Source organism: Gavialis gangeticus, unplaced genomic scaffold (genome assembly GCF_001723915.1).
Source record: "Gavialis gangeticus isolate Ggan-Ray unplaced genomic scaffold, GavGan_comp1, whole genome shotgun sequence".
In the NCBI taxonomy this organism is placed as follows: domain Eukaryota; kingdom Metazoa; phylum Chordata; order Crocodylia; family Gavialidae; genus Gavialis; species Gavialis gangeticus.
The window spans coordinates 176,805,888-176,827,499 of record NW_017729032.1 but is presented as its reverse complement, the minus strand read 5'-3'; the positions used below and the strand labels follow the sequence as shown (position 1 = coordinate 176,827,499).

The 21,612-nt window shown below is 39.8% G+C and overlaps 1 protein-coding gene across 1 annotated transcript in view; it reads right to left on the bottom strand.

Annotated features, from left to right (window-relative positions):
- LOC109302296 (glycine receptor subunit alpha-2-like) overlaps positions 1–13,846 on the bottom strand; it is a 90,740-nt gene extending 76,894 nt beyond the window's left edge. The window contains exons 1-2 of the mRNA XM_019523857.1: positions 13,118–13,846; positions 10,864–10,997 (exon numbers count right to left, since the gene is read on the bottom strand). Of these exons, the coding sequence (XP_019379402.1) occupies positions 10,864–10,997; positions 13,118–13,185 (202 nt within the window). The 5' untranslated portion in view covers positions 13,186–13,846. The remainder of the gene's footprint in view (positions 1–10,863; positions 10,998–13,117) is intronic.
- Between the last annotated feature and the right edge of the window lie 7,766 nt (positions 13,847–21,612).

The window sequence follows — 21,612 nt, the reverse complement described above, 5'->3', positions numbered from 1 at the left end:
TGCCCTCTGCTAGTTTGAGCTTCATATATAGCAAAAGACTTTAATAATTTCATTCTGTCTGGATTTACAAGGGGTTTTAGCCATTAGTTCCTAAAGACTGGCCTTAGGAAAATTGTTAGCCATTTTGGAATAAAGTTGCCCAGTTTGATGGCAAAAAAGATATAGTGTCTTTTTAAAGATATTTATTGAATTGGCATCTTCTAATTCATGAAGAGATCATTTCATAATATGTTTCTTCTTAAGACACGAAGAAAATATATCTCCACAATATTAACTGTTCAGCCACCCATTTTGTTCTACAACTGTAACCATTCTCTTTCCATTTTAAATTTTTATACATTTTTACATTGTCCAGGAGTGGACATTGGGCAAAGGGTTCAAACATTTGGGAAAATCCAACATTTGATGCCAAGGTCTCAACGTTAAAATGCATAAACAGTTTCTAGAAACGGTTGTCAGGCTAATTTTTCAGTAAATGACTTAGTGGGCACATCTACACAAGACACTTTATTGAGCAGTAGATAAATCTACTGTGCAGCAAGCATCACCATCTATATGTGTAGATACTTACTGAGCAGTCTACTCTGTGGTTAATTTGCTACCTGCAAATTCAGGTAGAAAATTAACTGCAGAGTAATTACTGCACAGTATGGCATGTGTAGACAGCTGACAGGGAGCAAATTTGCCAACACAGAGAAGCTGCCTACTGCCAGGGTGGGTTCATATCATGGATCCCAGGTGGAGACAATGTCCCTCTGCCCTGGCAGCAGGGAACTCCTGGCCCTGGCTCCGTGATTGGAGTGGGGCCTGGAAAATTGGTCCCTGCTCCCAGGGAGCTGCCTGCTGCCAGGGCAGTGGGACATTGTCTCAACCTGGGCTCCATAATGGGAGCGCGCCCCAGCAGCAAGCAACTCCTGGGGGCAGAGAGCAATCTCCCAGCCCCTGCTCCTATCACAGAGTTAGCACCAGGAGCTCCCTGCACAGGGGGAGTTCCCCACCCAACCTGGAGCTGGTTGGGACCTGCCCCAGACCAGAACTGTTTCAGACAGGTCCCAGCCAGCTCCAGTCTGCATGTGCAGAGTTCCCTGCACAACCTGAGGCTGTCTGAAAGCTGTCCCAGTCTGGGGCAGGTCACATCCCTGCAGCTCTTTCTGAGTCCCATCCAATCAGACAATTGAGTCACAGGGGTTGGCCTAGCCAGGGGCTCACTGCTAGGTGCCCCACCACTGGATCGGGGTAGGGGGCTTCCCCTATCCCACAGCTCTTTCTGAGGCCCAGGCTCCGCAAACACAGAGCACAGGCTGGGAGCTCCCTGCTGCTGGGGCAGGGGGTCATTGGAGCCTATCCTGGCAGCAGGAAGCTCCCAGGGGCAGGGAGCAATTTTCCAGTCCTAGCTAGGAGACATCTGCCTCTGGGCTGTTCCCACTGGGAAAAAATCTGCTCCCAGATGCCTACATATGTAGATTACTGTGGAGTAAACCCATCTAACAGCATTTTCACAGGTAAATGTGCCCACTGTGTACATTAGTTAGACAGATTTAAACCCACTGATCCAACATGAAAATTACATTATGGAGCACTGTCATGGATGGGTACAAACTGTTCAGGAAGGACAGGCAGGGAAGAAGAGGAGGAGTTGCACTTCATATAAAAGAACCATATGACTGCTCAGAGCTCAAGTATGAAACTGGAGATAGACCTGTTGAAAGTTTCTGGGTTAGGGTCAGAGGAGAGAACAACAAAGGTGATGTTGTGGTGGGGGTCTGCTGCAGACTGCCAGACTAGGATGAAGTGGTGAATTAGGCTTTCTTCAAAAAGCTAGCAGAAGTTTCCTGATCACAGGCCCTGGTTTTCATGGGTGACTTCAAATCACCCTGACATCTGCTGGGAGGGCAATACAGTAGTGCACAGGCAATACAGGAAATTTTTGGAGAGTGTTGGGGACAACTTCTTGGTGCAAGTGCTGGAACAGCCAACTAGGGGCTGTGCTCTTCTTGACCTGCTGCTCACAAATAGGGAAGAATTGGTGGGGAATATAGATGGCAACTTGGGTAACAGTGTCCATGAGATGACTGAGTTTAGGATCCTGAGGAAAGAAAGGAGGGAGAGCAGCAGAGTGAGGACCCCGGACTTCAGAAAAGCAGACTTTGACTCACTCAGAGAACTCATGGGCAGGATCCCCTGGGAAACCAAACTGAGGGGAAGAGAAGTCCAGTAGAGCTGGCTGTACTTTAAGGAAGCCTTACTTAGAGTACAGGAACAAACTGTCCCAACTAACAAGTATGGCAGAAGACCAGCTTGGCTTAACAGGGAATTCTTTAGCAAACTAAATCACAAAAAGGAAGCTTATAAGAAGTGGAAACTGAGACAAATAGCTAGGGAAGAAAAAAGCATTGCTGGGGCAAGCATGGATGAAGTCAGGAAGGTCAAAGCACAACTGGAGTTGCAGCTAGCAAAGGATGCAAAGGGTAACAAGAAGGGTTTCTGCAAGTGTGTCAGTAGCAAGAAGAAGATCAGTGAAAGTGTGGGTCCCTTACTGAATGGAGGAGGAAACCTAGTGACAGAGGATGGAGAAAAGGAAGAAGTAGTCAATGCCATTTTTACCTCAGTCTTCGCAGGCAAGGTCAGCTCCCAGACTACATCACCTGGCAGCACAGTTTGGGGAGGAGGTGAGCAGCCAACAATGGTGAAAGAACAGGTTAGGGGCTATTTAGAAAAGCTGGACATGGAGAAGTCCATGGGGCTGGATGGGATGCACCCAAGGGTGCTGAGGGAGTTGGCCGATGGGATTGCAGAGCCACTGGTCACCATCTTTGAAAACTCACAGCAATCAGGAGAGGTCCCAGATGATATTTAAGAAAGGCAAAAAGAAGGATCCAAGGAACAGTCAGCATGGATTCACAAAGGGCAAGTCATGCCTGACAAACCTGATTACCTTTTGTGATGAGATGACTGGCTCTGTGGATGCGGGGAGACCAGTAGATGTGGTATACCTTGATTTTAATAAGACTTTTGACACGGTCTCTCACAACATCCTTGCAGGCAAGCTGAATGGAGTCTAAGCTGGATAAAAAACTGGCTGGAGCATCGGGCTTAGAGAATTGATATCAATTAATGGCTTAATGTCCAGTTGGCAGCTGGCATCAGGTGAAATGCCCATGGAGTCAGTCCTGAAGCCAGTTTTGTTCAGTATCTTCATCAATGAGCTGGAAGATGGCATAGAGTGCAAATTTGCTGATGACACCCAGCTGGGGGCGTGGAGGGGGAGTAGTAAATATGCTGGAAGGTAGGGCTAGGATCCATAGTGACCTAGACAAATTGAAGGATTGGACCAAAAGAAATCTCATGATGTTCAACAAGGGCAAGTGCAAAGTCCTGCACTTAGGATGGAAGAATAGCATGCACTGCTGTAGCCTGGGGACTGACTAGCTAAGTAGCAGGTCTCCAGAAAAGGACCCGGGGGTTACAGCGGACAATAAGATAGATATGAGCCAACAGTGTGCCCTTGTTGTCAAGAAGGCTAATGGCATACTGGGCTGCACTGGTACGAGTGTTGCCAGCAGATCAAGGAAAGTGATTATCCCCCTCTATTCAGCACTGGTGAGGCCCATCTGGAGTCTTGTGAGAGAGTCAAGTGGAGGGCAATGAAAATGGTTTGGGGGCTAGGGCACATGACTTATGAGGAGAGGTTGAGGAAACTGGACTTATTTAATCTAGAGAAGATTGAGAGGGGATTTAATAGCAGCCTTCAACTACCTGAAGTGGGGTTTGAAAAAGGATGGGGCTAGACTGTTCTCAGTGGTGGTAGATGACAGAACAAGGAGCAATAGTCTCAAGATGCAGCAAGGGAGGTTTAAGTTGGCTATTAGGAAAAACTTATCACTAGGAGGGTGTTGAAGCACTGGAACAGGTTACGTAGAGAGGTGCTGGAATCTCCATCTTTAGAGATTTTTAAAGCCCAGTTTGACAAAGCCCTGGCTAAAATGATCTAGTTGGGGATGGTTCTGCCTTGAGTAGGGGCTTGGACTAGATGACTTCCTGAGGTCCCTTCCAAGCCTAAATTTCCATGATTCTCTGATTCTATGAACTGTAACATGACATTTAATAGCACAGCCATCATCACTGCCCCACCTATGCAAACCTCTAATGAAGAGTTTAATAGGTTTTCTCATTCCTACTGAATTTGGTATAAAGGGCTTACTAACGTCAGAAAAAAAAAAAGATTATCATATTTGCTGATAGACTAATTTGCTGTAAATTGCAGTTAGATTTTAAATTTGCTGTTAGAAGATAGAACTCTAGACAAATGGAAATTTGAAAAGTAATGTAGATAATTTAAACGTCAAGAAGTACAGTTATAAACCCAGGCTACCATTCTGCCACCTATATAACCCATGCTGTGATTAAACTGTCAGTATGCATGACCCTTTTGGTCATCATGGCATTGTGTGGGATTTTTCACATCAGGTTGTGCTATCCTGAGGTGAACAGGTGGTAATCTATTCTAGATCGCTGCAGTGCTATTTCACTATGTTTTACTCTTACTGATGAAGAACCACATCATTGGCTGCTGTAATGCAACACAGACACCCTGTATGTTACCAATGCTATTGCCAAGAAAAATCAGAAGGATGAAAGTGAAAATGTCAGCTTTCATCAAGAATTACTATGCTTTTTATAATTTGAGAGATGGCACATTAGTATTTTCTTGGTATAAAATGTAGGCCAGAAAATGTGCACTATAGAAACAAAAATATACCACTGAGATAATAGAAACATCTACTTTTACCATGGGATCAACACTACCTGATAGTGTAAAGACTCCCACTTACTTCATTTGGTATTGGATCAGGTCCTTGACATTTAAACTTAATGTAAGTATAATATTTAACCTATCATTCTTACTTAAGCAATTAGCATATTCTAATTCAGTAACATACAAATAAAAGATCAGTTACTAGCCACTAAACATTTCAAGCAGAATGCTTTAGCAAGGAATTTCTGAGAGGAAGCTGCTATATTTTCTTTAGCTTTCTCTATTTTCTAGTCTACTAGACTACAAAACTAGGAGAAAAAGGTAAGCAAGCCTATTTTTAAACTATTAGCCAATGTCTCCAAATTAAAGGGCCTGGAGTAATAGATCATTTCAGTACACTGTTGTATTGGTTAGAAGGGTAATACAGAAGCGCATGGGAAACCAAGCAAGTTTTTGGAGGTTGTTCAGAACTATTTTTGATACAGGTGGTGGATAAAGGATATGGGGAAAGCCCTCCTTGATTTGTTACTTATGGATAGGGAGGATTCGGTTGAGAATCCAAAGGCAGAAGAAAACTTGAGTGACAGTAATTGTGTAATGGTAGAGTTCAAGGTCCTAAGGAAAGAAAAGAGTGGAAAGCAGCAAAATAAAGACTCTGGTCCTCTGAAAAGCAAGCGTTAACAGACTTAGAGAACTGGTGAGCAGGATCATGGGAAAGAGGGAATCCAGGAGATCTGGTTGTAAAATTTAATATAAAGGATATGAGAACAGGCTATTTTGATGCAAAGGAAGAACAGGAAGAGTAGCAAGAGACTGGTATTGCTGAATAGTGAACTCATCAATTACTTGAAAATTAAACAGAAGTCTCACAAAATGTGGATACCTGGCCATATTACTAAGTATGAATCTGAGTATAACACAGGGATATAGGGAGAAAATCAGGACAGCCAAGGAGCTAATTGAGATATAGCTGGAAAGGGAGATAAAAGCAACTGAAAAAGCAGTCTATTAGTATGTTAGAAGAAAGATAAAGACTATAGAAAATATAGCCCTTATATTGAATGGGGAGAGGAATCTAAAAAAAGATGAGACACAGAAGTTTTAAGTATTTAATACCTTTCTTACTATCACATAAGAAGGAGTTAGAAGCAAGGAAAGGAAAGAAAAAAATCAGCTTAGAGTAGGGAAAGAACAGGTTAGAGATTACTTAGAAAAGCTGGTTGATTTTAAGTCAGCAAAACTGGATGAGATTTGTCTTAGGGTACTTAAAGAATTGGCTGAGGTAATTGCAGAAAAACTGACTATTATTCTTTGAGAATTCATGGAGATCTGGAGAAGTACAGACAGTTGGAAAAGGGCAAATATAGTAGTGCTCCTCTTTGAGGATCCAGGGCATTACAGATGAGTCAGTCAAATCTCAATACCTGGAATAATCCTGGACAATACAATATTTTTCTAAGCACCTGGAGGATAACAAAGTAGTGATCAAGAAGAGCCAACATAGACAAGTCAAGAGCAAATCATCCTTGCTTTTGACAAACCTAATTTTCTCCTACAGTAAAGTGATGGGCTTTGTAGATAAAGGAGAGGAATGGATTTGATATATCCTGACTTTAGCAAGGTTTTTGACAAAAGTGTTTGTGATTTTTATTACAAACCTAAGAAAACAGAGTCCAGGCAAAACTAATGCAAGCATGCTCAGAGTAGTCATTAATTTCTGGAAAGAGGTATCAAGTGGGATTTCCTAGAGATCTTTCCTGGGTCCAGTACTGTTTAATTGTTTCATTAATAACTTGGAGGAAGAACACATGCATCCTCAGTACTGAATTTAGGATGGAAAAATGAAAATCACAAATACAAATATGGAATGACTGACTAACTTACTGTTCTGCTGAAAAGGACATAGGAGTTGTACTACATAGAAAGTTGAGTATGAATCAATAGTTTGCTATTGTTACATAAAAAACTAATAGCTGTGGGGATTAATTAACAGGAACGTTGTATGCAAGTCACAAGAAGTGATTAATTCACTCTGTTCAACACTGGTGAGCCCTCATCTGGACAACTGAGTCAAATTTTGGGCACTATCTCAAGAAATACATAGAAAAATTAGAAAGAGGTCAGAAGAGAGAAAAATATTATTGGAGGTCTAGAAAACATGACTTACAAAGAAAGGTTGGAAGAACTGGGATTATTTAGCATGAAGAAGGGAAAACTGATTGCATAACGAACTTCATATACATTAAGGATTGTCATAAATATGATGGTGATACACAAGGGACACAAAAAGGGCCCTGGCAGACGTTACATACATCACCCAAGTAACGTGTTAATTAGGTGATACATTGCAACATGACATACATTCAAGTAATTTATCACCCAATAAAAAGGCCAACAAGCTCCAAAATTGGCAGACAAGCCTCAAAGATGTTACTTGCTAAATGTAAAACATCTTTGTAGCTAATTTATAGTGGTCTTTAATTTGAATATGTGACATATTCCAAGAAGTAAATAGGAACAAAGAAAATTTAGGTTGCATATATAGGACTATGAAAATGGTTAAGCAATGGGACAGACTGCATAGAAAGCTGAATTTTTTTAAGTACAGGTTTGAAAACAGTTGGCAGAAAGGATTTAAACATGGATGATCCTATGTTAAGCAGGATCTTGGCTAGTTGACTTCTTGAGGTCACTTCAAGTCTATTCTTCTATGAGTGTATCCTGGATACAATCACACTCTCTTTTGATAGTTTTTCACACAATATTTTATTGGAACTACAGGAAAAAGGAGACATTTTTTTCTATTGAAAAGAGTTATGATTATTGCGTGGAAAGGACCCTCTAATAATGAAAATTACTGCAAAATAACAAAATTTTTATTTGTATCATTAACATTTAATATAAGTTAACATTCTTTTTGTTGCTTCCACTTTATTCATTTGAAGTTTCTAATTCAAGAAGGTAAATACAAGAAATACGGTGATCAATTACTTTATTTGAATGAAGTATTTTGTTTAAATGAACAAATATTTCTTCCCTCAATATAAAGTGAATGAATCAAATCATTATCTGTTTTCCAGTGATTCAGGCTCTTAACTGTCCGTAAAAATGTATTTGATTTAATTTATAAGCAATAGCTTGAAATATGAGGATAAGCCTACAATAGAGCTGCTTTCTTTAGGAATTCCAGACTATCTTCTGACAGAACAAAATATGAGTTCAAAAGAAAGCTGTATAATTGATGTGAAACAGAAGTAATCTAGATGAATGCACAGCAAATGACCAAAGTACTTCAGTCTGTGATTGCTTTTGTAAAATGTAGTTAACAAATATTGGTCTTTTCCACAACTATATGCAAAGACAAATAGCAGACACCATTTTTCAAGAGAATCACTTTACAGAGATATTTTTACTTAAAAATACTTGAATGTATTGTTTCCATATATACATTTTCATTAAAAAAGAAGCAATCCAATATTTTACACTTAATACATTTCTGTAATTTAGAATGTTAACATTTTTATTGCATCACATCACAAAAACTGTTTAAATAGACCTATAAAATATTAATATATGAAGCATATGGCAACACTGTCACAAAACTGGATTCAGTACTTGAAACATCTCTATAATATCCAGGTTTATAAACCTGAGGGCTTGACAAAGGGCAGTTGATGCCTGAAAGCTTTCCCAGCAATTCTCCCAACTATGCTGTTGGATCCAGTGAAAAATATCACAAAAAACAAACTCCAACTTAGCTACTATACCACTCCAACTTTACTACATAAAATTAAATTCACTTTGACCCCCCCACAAATGCTCTGCCTTTTGGTACTTTGAAGGGAAAATTGTGCAAAAAAGGAAATACTGCCTTCAACTTGTAGTTTTTGGAAAAGTCTAATAAGAGGTTTGACATTCACTAAAATTGTTCTTTTCCAGCTGTAAATAAGCCTACAAGACAATCTATGGCATGCCAAAATTTTCTTTCATGATGTGATGATCAAAACTCTCTATATAAGGACTTAACTCTTGAAATGTAGATAGTCAAACATAATACGTTTGAAGAAAGAATGGGAAACAGAAATGGATCCTTTAAATCGTTAGAATCTTTGTGTTACAACTTTAGAGAATTCTGATATGGAAAGCTGTTATGAAAGTTTATTTTTATTTCAAAATGACATGAAGTACATTTCTGCTCTGAAAAGTGGCTTTGCAAAAACAACAGTATGATATTCCATATTTATTGTCACCCAGGGCCTGGTTGGGAAGTAGGCTGAACTGTACTGGGGAAAGTGAGCAACTTATGCTCACTCATTAGGTCAAACAATTCAGAATGTCTCCTGGAGCAGTGTGCCCATTGCCCACCCTTTTATTGAGTTCATCTTTCTTCTTCCTAGCTCTGTTCACTAATGTATCAGAGAAGCAGAGCAATAAACATGTATTTCCTTACTCTCCCCTAGGAAGAAGCAGTCTCTGAATTCTTCTCTACCGGGATTTCGACTGCATCTAATCCTACTTGAGCAATACAAGATGGAAGAGGGGAAAGCTGTTTGCACTCTCCTCCCAAGTATACAGACAGGTAGAGGCTAGATAGAATTTGTCCTGAATGGTTCCACAGTTCTTTCTGGGACATGTTCTGACTTAATTTTCACCATATAAAATCTCAATTAAATCCACGTGACTCCATGGGGTTTGTGGAAGGTGGAATATAATATTGGTCTACTATTAATAAACACAGGTTCCAATTCAGGATAGAAATTAAACATATAGGACAGGTTGAAATTCCAATGTAGTTAAGGGGAAAGTGTTTTCCTGAACAAGGACAACAGTTTTTCTACCTGCTGGCTTTATACATTTGGGATATAGTGTCATATTAGGCTCTTTATACTTCATGCATCTTAAAAAGTAAAAGCAACTCAGCATTCTAAATTCTGAAGTTTGCACACGTGGGAGTGAAGGCAGAAATTGGTTCTTGATTCGAAAGGTAATTAACATTTTTTGTCATTGATGTGTGAGCTCACTTTATCATACTAGTTGCTCTCATGGGCTGAGAAATGATTTTTCATTTTACGCTCATACCAACACCTTTCATTGCAGGGATAATAATAATAAGAAAAATCTTTTGTCTTGTTTTGGTTTGGTTTGGTTTGGTTTTTAACCAAAGGCAGCCGATACAAATCTGAATACATAGAAGGAGAAATAAAGTACTTTTCACTGTTCAAAGTATAACTGCACTTTGAGCTTAGAAAGAGGCAGTTTAGTAGACTGGTAGAACTTTCTAGCAGTTCTAAATATGTAAGAAAAAAATTGATCTCCCACCTCCTTTCTTTTTGGTGGACCAAAACTGGAACTTGCTTACATGGGTATTGAAAGGGCAAGAGCAATGGAAATATTGCTTACAGACTAAACCTGTGCCAAAGCTGTGGAGGCCCTAAAATCTACCATCATGTGGGCTGAGGCTGAGATGCTTGTAATGATTCCCAGCACAGTAATATAGATACTGGGAGAATGAAGAGAAGACAGGAAAGTAGCTAGTCAGATAACAGACCTATAACTCTACGTACACGTTGGAGAAGGCAACAATCTATGTCTATACCTGTCCCTATTGCTAAGGATAGCTAGAGGAAGTCTGCTATGTGGGTGATCTGACATCTAACTGTGAGGGGAGGATTTTATCTCCTCCAAGGGTTTACATGAGCACAGACTTATTATTTGATTTTTTCTGGAGTATTCAGAATTTTGCTTTGCATGTTTATGAACTTCAGGGATAAGTAAAACCAGTACTTTTTAGTAGAGCAACCTGAACACACTCTTATGTTTGTTACTTTGGCCAGTCATTAGAGAGGTTCTTGGAAGTGGCTACCAGCAAGAGCAAAACCCAACAATGTTGTAAGTGTTACTGTACTGTAATCTTACGTATCAGGAGCCTAATTCTCTAATGCATCCTCTGCGGGTTTTTTTGGTGATGGAAGAATGGATGTCCATGAAATTAGTTTGCCAGAAAACTGGAATAAGAGAGTAATTAAGTCTGAGATGTAAAGTTACTAAGCCCATAGTCAGTCAAAAACATTTGCCAAAAAAACCCGTAATGACCAAGAGAAACTTACCTTTAAAATTTGGTCTGATTCTTGCATCATACCCTGAAGTCCTTCCCATCAATTTGTCCAAAAAATCTGAAGGAGACAGGGTCTGTGAGGGGGATTTTCCAGATCTTGAATCATGTTCTTTACAGAAAGCCGCCCTAAATAAATTATTAGCCACCATTAGCGACTATTCACCTTGTACTGCCTTTCATTTTATGGGGAAATTAAGCTCTTTCTTTGAAAGTAAAATCCTCATCAACACATTGACTGAATTAGTGAATATTTCAGTAAGAAAATATATTTTCATTTTCATTAGACAACTTTATTTTAGAAGTAAATGCAAGTTTCAAGAAAAGAAAAATATTAATGAAATACAATTTGCTATTCAGAAAACTTAACTACAGAAAGAAGATTGTTAAATCATTTCTCAGAGATATACTTAAGATGCTCTTTATCTGCCATATCATTCCATAAAGAATTCCCATAAGGCTTTTGATACCCCAAGTTAATGTTATTGTCCGAGTTACATGTATAGTATGGAAACTATTTCTACTTCAAGTTTGCTTAAAAGTAGCTTCTAACTTCCAGCAACAACAGGAAAAATGCATCATGTGACAATGAAAAATGTTGACTTTGTAGTCTGAAGTAAAACATAAGCATAGCAGTATACCTTACTAATAATACCTGAAGGAATTTCAATAGTTTTGGATCTGATTCTTCCCAAATGCGTGCTTATTTTCCCTGGAAAGGGTTTAAGGAGCAGTCACATTGGATTTTAATCTTTTATGAACCCACCACAGGCAATGTAAATGGTCATTTCTCCTCATCATTACCATTAATTGGTCTTTCTATCCAAGCATTTTAAATAAGTCTGTATTTTCAGGTTTTAATGGTAAATTAACTATACCATTATACATTTGTAGCTTTGTGTATATAGCATATTAGATATCTCAGAGAAAGGGAATCTCAGATGGTTGATCCCAAGAGAAAAGAAATCTGGAGACACTTGATATGAATATATTTTTTCTGTAGGGAATTGAATTCTGTCATAAAACAATATTCTGTTGGTTCTTAAACTACCTGTTTTATTGGCTGTATATTTTAGTAGTCTCTTAGAAGTATCTAAAATAATCATATTGGTGTTTCTTTTATAGTATTGATGTATTCACATATGTGCCCAAAAGGCATCATTCACTTTTAATAGTATTTCACGTTATTGTTTTATTATTAATGTGTGTATATATGTGCACACGTGTCTCTGTGTATCTATCTGTAGAAATATAGTTAGATGCACACACAGGTTATCTGAAATTTGAAGCAGATAATATAGCTAGTTTTTCCTCACTAAAACGGAAGTATTATTGAATCGAGTATGTTATTTTCAGCACTTGTGATATTACTTCTATATTTTGTAGGTCCCATTTTGACAACTACCTGCTACTGCTTTGATATCTAGCTTTTAAACAAAAATGGAAGAATATTTATTCAAACTTTATTTGAATAAGTATAACATATTAAAAATGGAAAGTTATTTATAACACTTAGTTTGAATAAGCTTACAAAATTACTTATGTTTTCACTTAAAACCACCAGTTGTGAGTTATATTTGTTGACACCTGAAACTTGTGAATAAAAATTTTTTTCACTTTGTTGCTCTATATCCTCTCTCTCACATACACAAACTTTACATTGGGTAGACATACAAATACCATAAAATACAGTATAGTCATGAATTGAGTAATTATTTTAAGTGATAACCCTGCAACATTTTTTTTATTGGAAAAGAGGTCAATGGTTAAATTCAAAGAAGATAAAATTCCTGTATACTGCCACTCAAAATGTATAGTCTTGTCCAAGGTTTTCCCAGAAGCAAAGAGGAAACACAAATAACCATCTCCCTGACAAAACTGGTTTAATCATTCCTATAGCTTGGGGAGAAACCAAACCAACCTACTAAATAACTTCCAGTGCATGTGGAGATATTAAACTGCATTCCAAAGGAAACAAATGACACTCAGCTCTTTAGCTTATATTAATTTTTCAGTGAAAAAAAAATGTGTCTTTAAACTAGAGAAGTAGAAAACATATTGCCCAAACTTGATTTTTTTTGTGTTTGTTACCAAGCAACGGGGCTCTTCAAGTGTAAAAGATATAGCTCACATTAAACAAATGTGAAATGTTCTCAGATGGAGCAAATTAATTAGGTTATTGTGACACAGTTTCCTTATGTTTTCCATGCCTTTTGGTAAATATCAGCAGATAGAATCATTTCACCTACCTGAAGTGGTTTGCCTCAAAGAAAAATGCAAACAAGGCTGTCAAAATATTCACTAGCTGCCGGTTCATTCCTCCTGTTTTCTGTGATGATTTATGGAAAATATCCCAGAAATGATTCCAGAGAGAAGCAGGAAAAGAAAAGTATCTCGATGCTGCCTAGATTCCCAAATACAGCAATAATTTATGTGCCTTGAAAATAGGAAAGAGAAGATCTGGATTTTTACAAATTGGGGGGAAAAATTCAGAAGTGCCAGTCCTCGGAATCATGGTCAGGTTAGACCCAGATTCATCCCCAGCAGTCAGCAGAAATGAGAGTAAGCATCAGATCCGGTCCTTCCCGGGCTGTTTTAACTGAATGCTCAAAAAGAAAAAAAAGGGGGGAAAAAGAGAGAGAGAAAGGAATAGAAGAAGAGGGGTAAAAAAAGAGCCAAGAAACCCTGCTATCTTAAGAGCATCCTGCAAAAGGGAAAGAAGCTGCCACGCTGGAGGACTCTCTGCTGTGGGTACTGTTTTATTTCCCTTTTGCTTTGGAAAAATCAGTGTCTCTTGAGTCGTTGTGGGATTGTTGGGGGCTTTTTTTTAATCTATTTTCTCTCTTTGCATTTGGCAGTGAGCTATAAATATTGCTGGGGAATGATTGCTGTTGGCTGGAGAAAAAGCTGAGCTCCTGTGCCGGAATGAGAGAGAGGGGGAGATAAGGGAGAGACGTGATCTTACCCCTGACTATAAATTTCAGCACTTGGACAGCTCCGAGCGTCGCTTGTGCGCATGCCTCTTTCTCCGGCCGGGGGGAGGGGGGTATGTGCGAGTGTGTGTGTGTAAGGAGAGGGGTGGGGGGCTCGGCCACAGGACTTGCCTCGAGGCTTGATCTCCTCCCTTCAAAGCGAGCGCCTCTTCTCCTGCCCCAGCCCCTCCCTGCCTGTGGGAATGGGTCGGCTTGCTAGAACAGGGTATCCAGCATCTGGCATCGGATTCCAACAGCTGGCGCAGCTGGCCAGAGAAGGGAGGAGGCTGATGGGCGACGGTGTTAAACTGTCGGCATGAGAGAGGCAATGGGGAGCACGCACAAAGTCGGGACGGGAGGGGGGTCTGAAAGGGTGGGAAATCCTGTGGACTATTCCCAAAGGAGGAGGGTGCCAGAGCCAGGAAGGGGAGGGAGCCAGCTTCTCCCACGTGTTGCCTCGAGAGAGGGGAAGAAGACCTCCCCCCACCCCCTTCTGCAGCCCCATGGAGGCAGCAAGAAAAAGGCTCCCCTGAGGAGAGGAGGTAGCCCACAGCTCGTCCCTGTGGAGAAGCAGCAGGAAGAAGTGGTCTCCAGTGCTCAGTGCCTCTCAGGTCACTGGAGAGTAAGTGGTCACCTCCTGCTGGGGTGTTTGGCAGATGTGGCACTCAGATTTCCAGTCCCTGTTTGGCACCCAACCATGCTAGGAGTTACAAAGACCCTGGGCTAGGGATAAGGAAGGAAGAGCTCCCTTTGCTGGTGACCCTGAGGCAGAAGGGTAAAAAACACCCCCCTTTCCTGCAAGACAGAGCCTGGATGGAGAACAGAGCCTTCACCTAGAACCAGGGGGAAGACAAGGAAATGTGTCCTCTCCTAACCCTAGTAGGGCAGGAGAGGAGACAGAACAGCTGTGTCCCCATCCTCCCACTCTTCCTTTGTGGTAGTTCTTTGGGTGGCAGGGGCAAAGTGTATGGCTTAGGGGCAAGGGCATAAGGGTTATGAGACCCTTCCTTGTCCATTACATTATAACGATGAGGATACCTCATGTGGAGAAAGAGGATAGTGCCTCTCAGACCGCTGGACAGTAAGTGCAAGGAGTGACACCCAATCTAATCCTTGTGGAGATAGAGGTAGATGAAGTGTTTCCCTCCTCCACAGCCAACCCCCCCACCCCCTTCTCTGTTTTCATACGACAGGAAAGAAAGAGCTCTTATTTGGAGCTTTTCATCACAAAGCTCAAAGTGCTGTAGACAAGAGTTGCCTCTTATTCAACCCCCATCCCTTCATTTTATGCCTGAGAAAAGTGAGTCAGAAGAAGTAACAGTGAAAGATCCAGGAACATAACATAAATCTGGTGACTCCCAGTCCAGTGTTTATTTGTATTGTTTCACATTTAAAATCTGCACATTTTAAACCAGAGTGAGATCTGGTGTCACTGAGACCTCTGTTCAAGAAAGGGGTTTCACATCAGCTGGTGCCTCTGATTCTAGTTACCAATTGAGAGCTTGCCCTACACTTTGAGGTACACTGAAAGCATAAAAGAGACCTACCACTGCCCCACAGAAAAGGCAGTTGGGGGTCCCCCTTGTGTGCAGTAATATCCAAGCAACATAAAACAGCCCACATTCTCTCACTAGAGCTAGCTAAAATCCCCATCCCATTTTGGGCAATCCTTGCTGTTGTGTTGACTTGCTGGAGAATGCAACAAAGTGGCATGAGTCAGAGCAGTAACAAGAGGATGTTAACAGATCCCAAGATGAGAGAGGCAGAAAGGAAGGATAAGATATCCCTTATTAGATGTGCTGAACAGAGTCCTGGCACATCTAAGGCCAGAGCTCATGTTTTCATACAGTCCCTTTTTTGGTAAATAATGAATTTCTTGGAATCTGCTCCCTTTTTTAGTAACCTTAAAGTCAATTCTTGTAGAAATAAAAGGCATCTCCACCCACTCTAACACTTCTCAAATAAACAAGTTACTTTTCCTACCTGTTTTCTGTCCTGTCCAGCTGTATCCTCCTCCTCATCTATGGAATCAATCCGCCTGAACATTATTTTACTCCCCTAAACATATTGCCACAAAACACATGCTTTTTAAACACCACATATAATGATATTTCTCATTCCCTTTGATGTGATAAAACCCACTGTTTGTGACACACAGTTTTTCTCATATTTATAGCCATTTTTCAGACTTGAAGAGTTGTTTCTGTGTTCCCCAGTTAGTCAGAGATCCAGGCTACATCGTTCATTAAATTAAAAGCAATTGTTTTTATTTAGTTAAGTACCATTTATTGATAAAAGTACGACTTAGTGGCTATGCTCAGAAGCTAACAGCCATTGATTTTCTGCTCCTTTAAGATAGTACACAGCATCACACAAGAAAAAAAAATACACTAACATGTTTCAAAGACCAAAACAAAACAAAAAAAGAAATAAAAACATGCAAATATAGGCCTACCATGATTTTCTTGCTCCTTTCTCTACCAAGACAACATGAGCAACAGTTTGGGAAGCTCAGCAGACAATATGCATGTAATAATCACTTCCACAAATGTTTAACAACAGACACCAGAAATATGCCAGATCACCATACTGTGATATCCAATAATGTTGTAGGTAGATAGTTTCTTTGGTTAAGATGCTATTAAGTGGGATAATTACTATTTCTGGTCATTTGGTATCTCATTCAGAAAAATGCAGCCAGAGAGAAATGACTTTTGGAAATATCAGAAAAAACTGGAGTTCTTCTTCCCTCAGATAAAGGCATAGGTTTAACCTTTATCCCTAGGTAGCATTGCTGTTACTGCTATATAAATTATTTCAGAAAGTTTGGACTGATGGAAAAAATGTGGAACCAGTAATTTACTAACTAAAGGAAATACCCATTATGTCTCTTTAACCTACACTGCCATCTGCTTAAAAACATGAGGAATCTCAGGAATGTTCATAGACTTCTCACTGCAGAAATCACTGAATACAGTTAGTATCTCTTTGCCAATGGCATTGAAATGTTTTTTGTTATATGACTGTTGCTTTTAGGAACAGAAAATCTATGACTACACATTTGAGTTGTGGCAACTGAAACTCTAAGTAGAAAAAAGTTAAAATAACTATATAACTTCTATAAGTGTTTTAACATGTGAAGCCTCACTAGGAAACACTTTTTTCAAGATTTGTCTTTTAACTGGTGTTTCTATGCCTCTCTGTTGTTTGAAATGTTAGGCCACAGCAGGACTTGGAGAAACCAAAACCCTGCTACATTCCTAAAAATTTTTCAAATACAAATAGTTTATGTAAAAATACCATGAGAAGCATAATAACAACAGGTCTAATTCCAAATTTTTACTAAGGTTTGTATTCAGTCCTTAAACACTCAATGCCCACTTATGTCAATAACAGTTTTCTTTATTAAGGACAGAAGAAACTAAAGAACTAACTGAAAACTGAGTAAATGCTTTAAAATATCAGACTAAACATAGCAAAAACAACAACATAATGACAACAACAATAAAAGCAGTAGTATTTTTCACTGTTACAATTGTATTATTTTCTTTGAGAAATTCAACACAAGTCTCTAATCCTAAGGCACTTATACATGAGTGCAGAGGATGCTGCGACACACTGGAATTCCAGTGTGTCAGAGCAGGCTCGACTAATCAAGTTTGCTGGAGCATGGCAATTACTATGCTCCAACAGCCTCCTGCATCTTGTGTATCAGCATCCACATGTGACACTGGTCAGGCTGCAGCTGGAGTACTGCGTCCAGTTCTGGGTGCCACACTTCAGGAGGGATATGGACAGCATTGAGAGGGTCCAAAGGAGGGCCACTCACATGATCTGCGGACAGTAGGGCAGGCCCTACGAGGAGAGGCTATAGAACCTGGACCTGTTCAGCCTTTGCAAGAGAAGACTATGGGGGGACCTGGTGGCCATCTATAAACTTACTAGGGGGGACCTTGTTCTCCCCAGCACCTCCCAGAGTAACAAGGAATAACAGCCATAAGTTGCTATAGAGTAGGTTCAGACTAGATATTAAAAGGCACTACTTCACAGTCAGGGTGGCTAGAATCTGGAACCAACTTCCAAGAGAAGTGGTGCTGGCTCCTACCCTGGGGGTCTTTAAGAGGAGGCTGGACATTTACCTGGCTGGGGTCATTTGAGCCCAGTTTTCTCTCCTGCCCAGGGCAGGGGGTCGGACTAGAAGATCTACAAGGTCTCTTCCGACCCTACCTCTATGAATCTATGCTTCAAAATGGTGGTGGAGGTGCTTGAACTAAAAGCTCATGAACTTTAGTTCAAGCACCCCCACCACTATTTTGAAACATGGGGACACTGATACATGAGATGTGGCAGCACTTTAATTAGAGATGTTTTTGAAGCTGTTCTAATTAAAGCACCGTTCACCACCCCCAAACCCCTGAGCACGTATAAAAGTGCCCCTATGGTTCAAATCATGCTGCCATAGCCTGTACACAGAAGGAATCTTTCACACACAAATCTCCCTTTTCCTGTGTCCTGCCAGTAGAAGGAGGGTCATTTATTGCTTTAACAATATTTCTCCTTACTCCTCAGACCCTGCAGAATGAGAGAGAGGGTGGGGCCTTACTGTACTGAAATTCTTGACATTGCTATATTTTAGAAATAGATTCTTTCTTTAAGCCACAGTCTGCTAAGAAGAACAGCATACAGCCCTGTCAATCAGAGGGGAATTGGTCAGAAGCACAGTACCTGGTGCCAACACAATGCTTCCTTGTTGTTCAAGGGAGAAAGCAATTTTTTGCTTTCAAAGGAACAAATGTGGGGCAAGGTGGACACACTGGAGGGGAGGGACAGAATCCATCTAGATCTAGACAGGTTACAGAGGTGGGCAGATGAGAATAGGATGGAATTCAACACAGACAAGTGCAAGGTGCTGCATCTAGGGAGAAGGAACTTGCAACATACCTATAGGCTGTGGAACACCCTTCTCAACAACACAGGGGCAGAAAGGGATCTGGAGTCATTGTTGACTCGAGGATGGACATGAGCCGCCAATGCGAGGAAGTGGTCAGTAAGGCTAACAGCACCTTGTCGTATATCTACAGATGCACAACTTCCCCTCTATGGGGCACTGATCAGGCCACAATTGGAGTACTGCATCCAGTTCTGGGCACCACACTTTAAGAGGGATATGGCTAGCACTGAGAGGGTCCAGAGGAGGGCCACTCACATGATCAGGGGCAGCAGGGCACGCCCTACGAAGATAGACGAAGATAGACTAAAGGGCCTGAACCTATTCAGCCTCCACAAGAGAAGACTGAGAGGGGATCTGGTGGCCATCTATAAACTCACCAGGGTGGACCAGCGGAAAATAGGTGAGGCTCTGTTCCCCCAGGACCCACCTGGGATAACAAGGAATAACAGCCACAAATTGATTGAAAGCAGATTCAGGCTTGATATCAGGAAGCATTACTTTATGGTTAGGGCTGCCAGGCTCTGGAATGGGCTCCCAAGGGAGGTGGTGCTCTTCCCTACCTTGGGGGTCTTCAAGAGGAAGTTGGATAGATATCTGACTGGGGAACTATGATCCCAGCACACATTCCTGCCCAGGGCAGGGGATCGGACTTGATGATCTATTCAGGTCCCTTCCGACCCTAGAAACTATGAAACTATGAATGGTTCTTCTCACCCCCTCATGACTGGTTAGCTATGCTCATCAGCACAGGATGAGACACACATGGCACCACTTATTCCTTTCTCCCTTTTTACTGTCCCGTACTGATTTTCTCTGAGGGAAGGACAAGTTGAGGGTGGTTAGTGAGGTTTCTTGGGAAGCAGTCCTTCCTATAAGAATGCCTAATTCCATCTACCTAGAAACATATTGCCTAAGAGTCAGACACCTCTCTTGCTTTTAGATTACAAATGCTTTGCGGCCTGTATTAATATTTCTCTAGTATTTTGTTTAAAAATGGTGATGAATAAATAATAAATAATTGAATTGGAGATGAATATTTTGTCAGGCCACCAGGTCATTCCATGACACTTTAGGTATGAACTCTTAAAATCTAAGAGTCTTTTCCATTTTAGGAATATGTTTTGACTGCACTTAATGCTTTATGGAGCCATCTTTCCTGATTCATTTCTGATGTGATATAAAAGAAAGGAAATAATAATATTAATGAGTCAGGAAGTAACATAAGACAAATCCCTGCCAGGTGAAGCTAAGATTTCCCGAACTATGCCAAATCCGTCAACTCCCTGTGATGTCAGAGCTTACCAAATAGAATAGCCCCTTGCAAGACTGAGCCCTTTTACATGCTGCTTCTAGAATTATTTTATAACTTCACATTCCCACAAGAACTGTAGGGGAGTTCCTAAATTACAGCTGGTATATGTCATTTTGTATCTGATCAGAACCATTTTAACATCCTTTGTTATTCATTTAAAATATTTCAGAACATTTTAGGTTATTGCTGTGCTTGTAAATTCAAACATGCTTCTTTAACAAGAATGTAATCTGTTGCTTGCTACTCTTTATTTTAGGGAGGGAGAATGTGACAGACTAATAAGAGCAAAGGAGAATAAGTGAGAAAGGTGAGGTTCATAGTAAATTAAAAATGAAAGGGAATTTTGCTTTATTAAGTGAAAGATTTATAAGTGAAAGGGTTAAATAATGCAGCCCTGCAGATCCCCAGGCACATTCCACATTTCGACAGTCATACTAAATATGATGTATTATACCAAATTATATGAAATAGCTCAATAATTTAGCTATTCTACTTGGGTTTCTTAAGCACTAACTGTTGGGCAGCTCATACTAGTGAATCAATCTGTTTAAATTTAAATGGTGCTATTAGAGTAAAATGATGGTATATGATTTATATTTGTTTGCATGATATATTTTAAGTTATTTTAGAAGCCTAAGACAGAAAGGAAATAAAAGCATCCTCCATTCAAATAATAAATAAGCGATCTAGAAAACATGCTACCAAAAAACCCCCAACAACAAAAAAATCCATCACTATAAATATGCAATTAGTGTCCATATGAAAAGAAAAACCTAATATAACTTTTAAAATGGTATGTCTTATTTTAATAATTATATGGATGTGTATAGCAATGCCAGATGCCTTTCCAGGTATTGCCAAATATCAGTGAAGACAAAATAGTTTTATATATATATATAAAACTGATGACCCATTTGTGATTATCCATGTGTAACTCATAAAAACATATGGAATTAAGGGTGGTTTAATGTTCTACTGATGCACTGGAAATGGAGAAACACTGACCTTTCTCCATTTCTTAAACTGTCTGATAAAAATAGTAGAACAGATCAAGAAAATATAAAATGAATATCCAGTTATCTTTCTGGCCTTTATAACAACAATATTAACAACACCTGTTTTTCCATGAAGTTTGTATCAAATTACAATGGTATTATTAGTTAGTTGAAGACCAGGCAGTTTCCAGCTGTTTAGCAGTCCATCATTTCATTAAAACATGCATTTCAAATTATTCATCATCACTGACACTGGTAGGAAGCACAAAGGTTAATTTGGCAAAGCACTTTCCAATGTAATTTCATTTTACATACATTCACAATGTTTTAACCTTTGTACACTGATTTTTTCCATTCTTGTTCTTTTCCCGAACAATAAGTTTCGCAAGTTTGAGTAAAATAATTTTGAACCACTTGAAATAATGGTTAATAAAATAAATTATGGGATAATTATAAATAAATATAATATTAATAATATATCATGTCACTATATTGCAAGGTATGCTATGTCTTC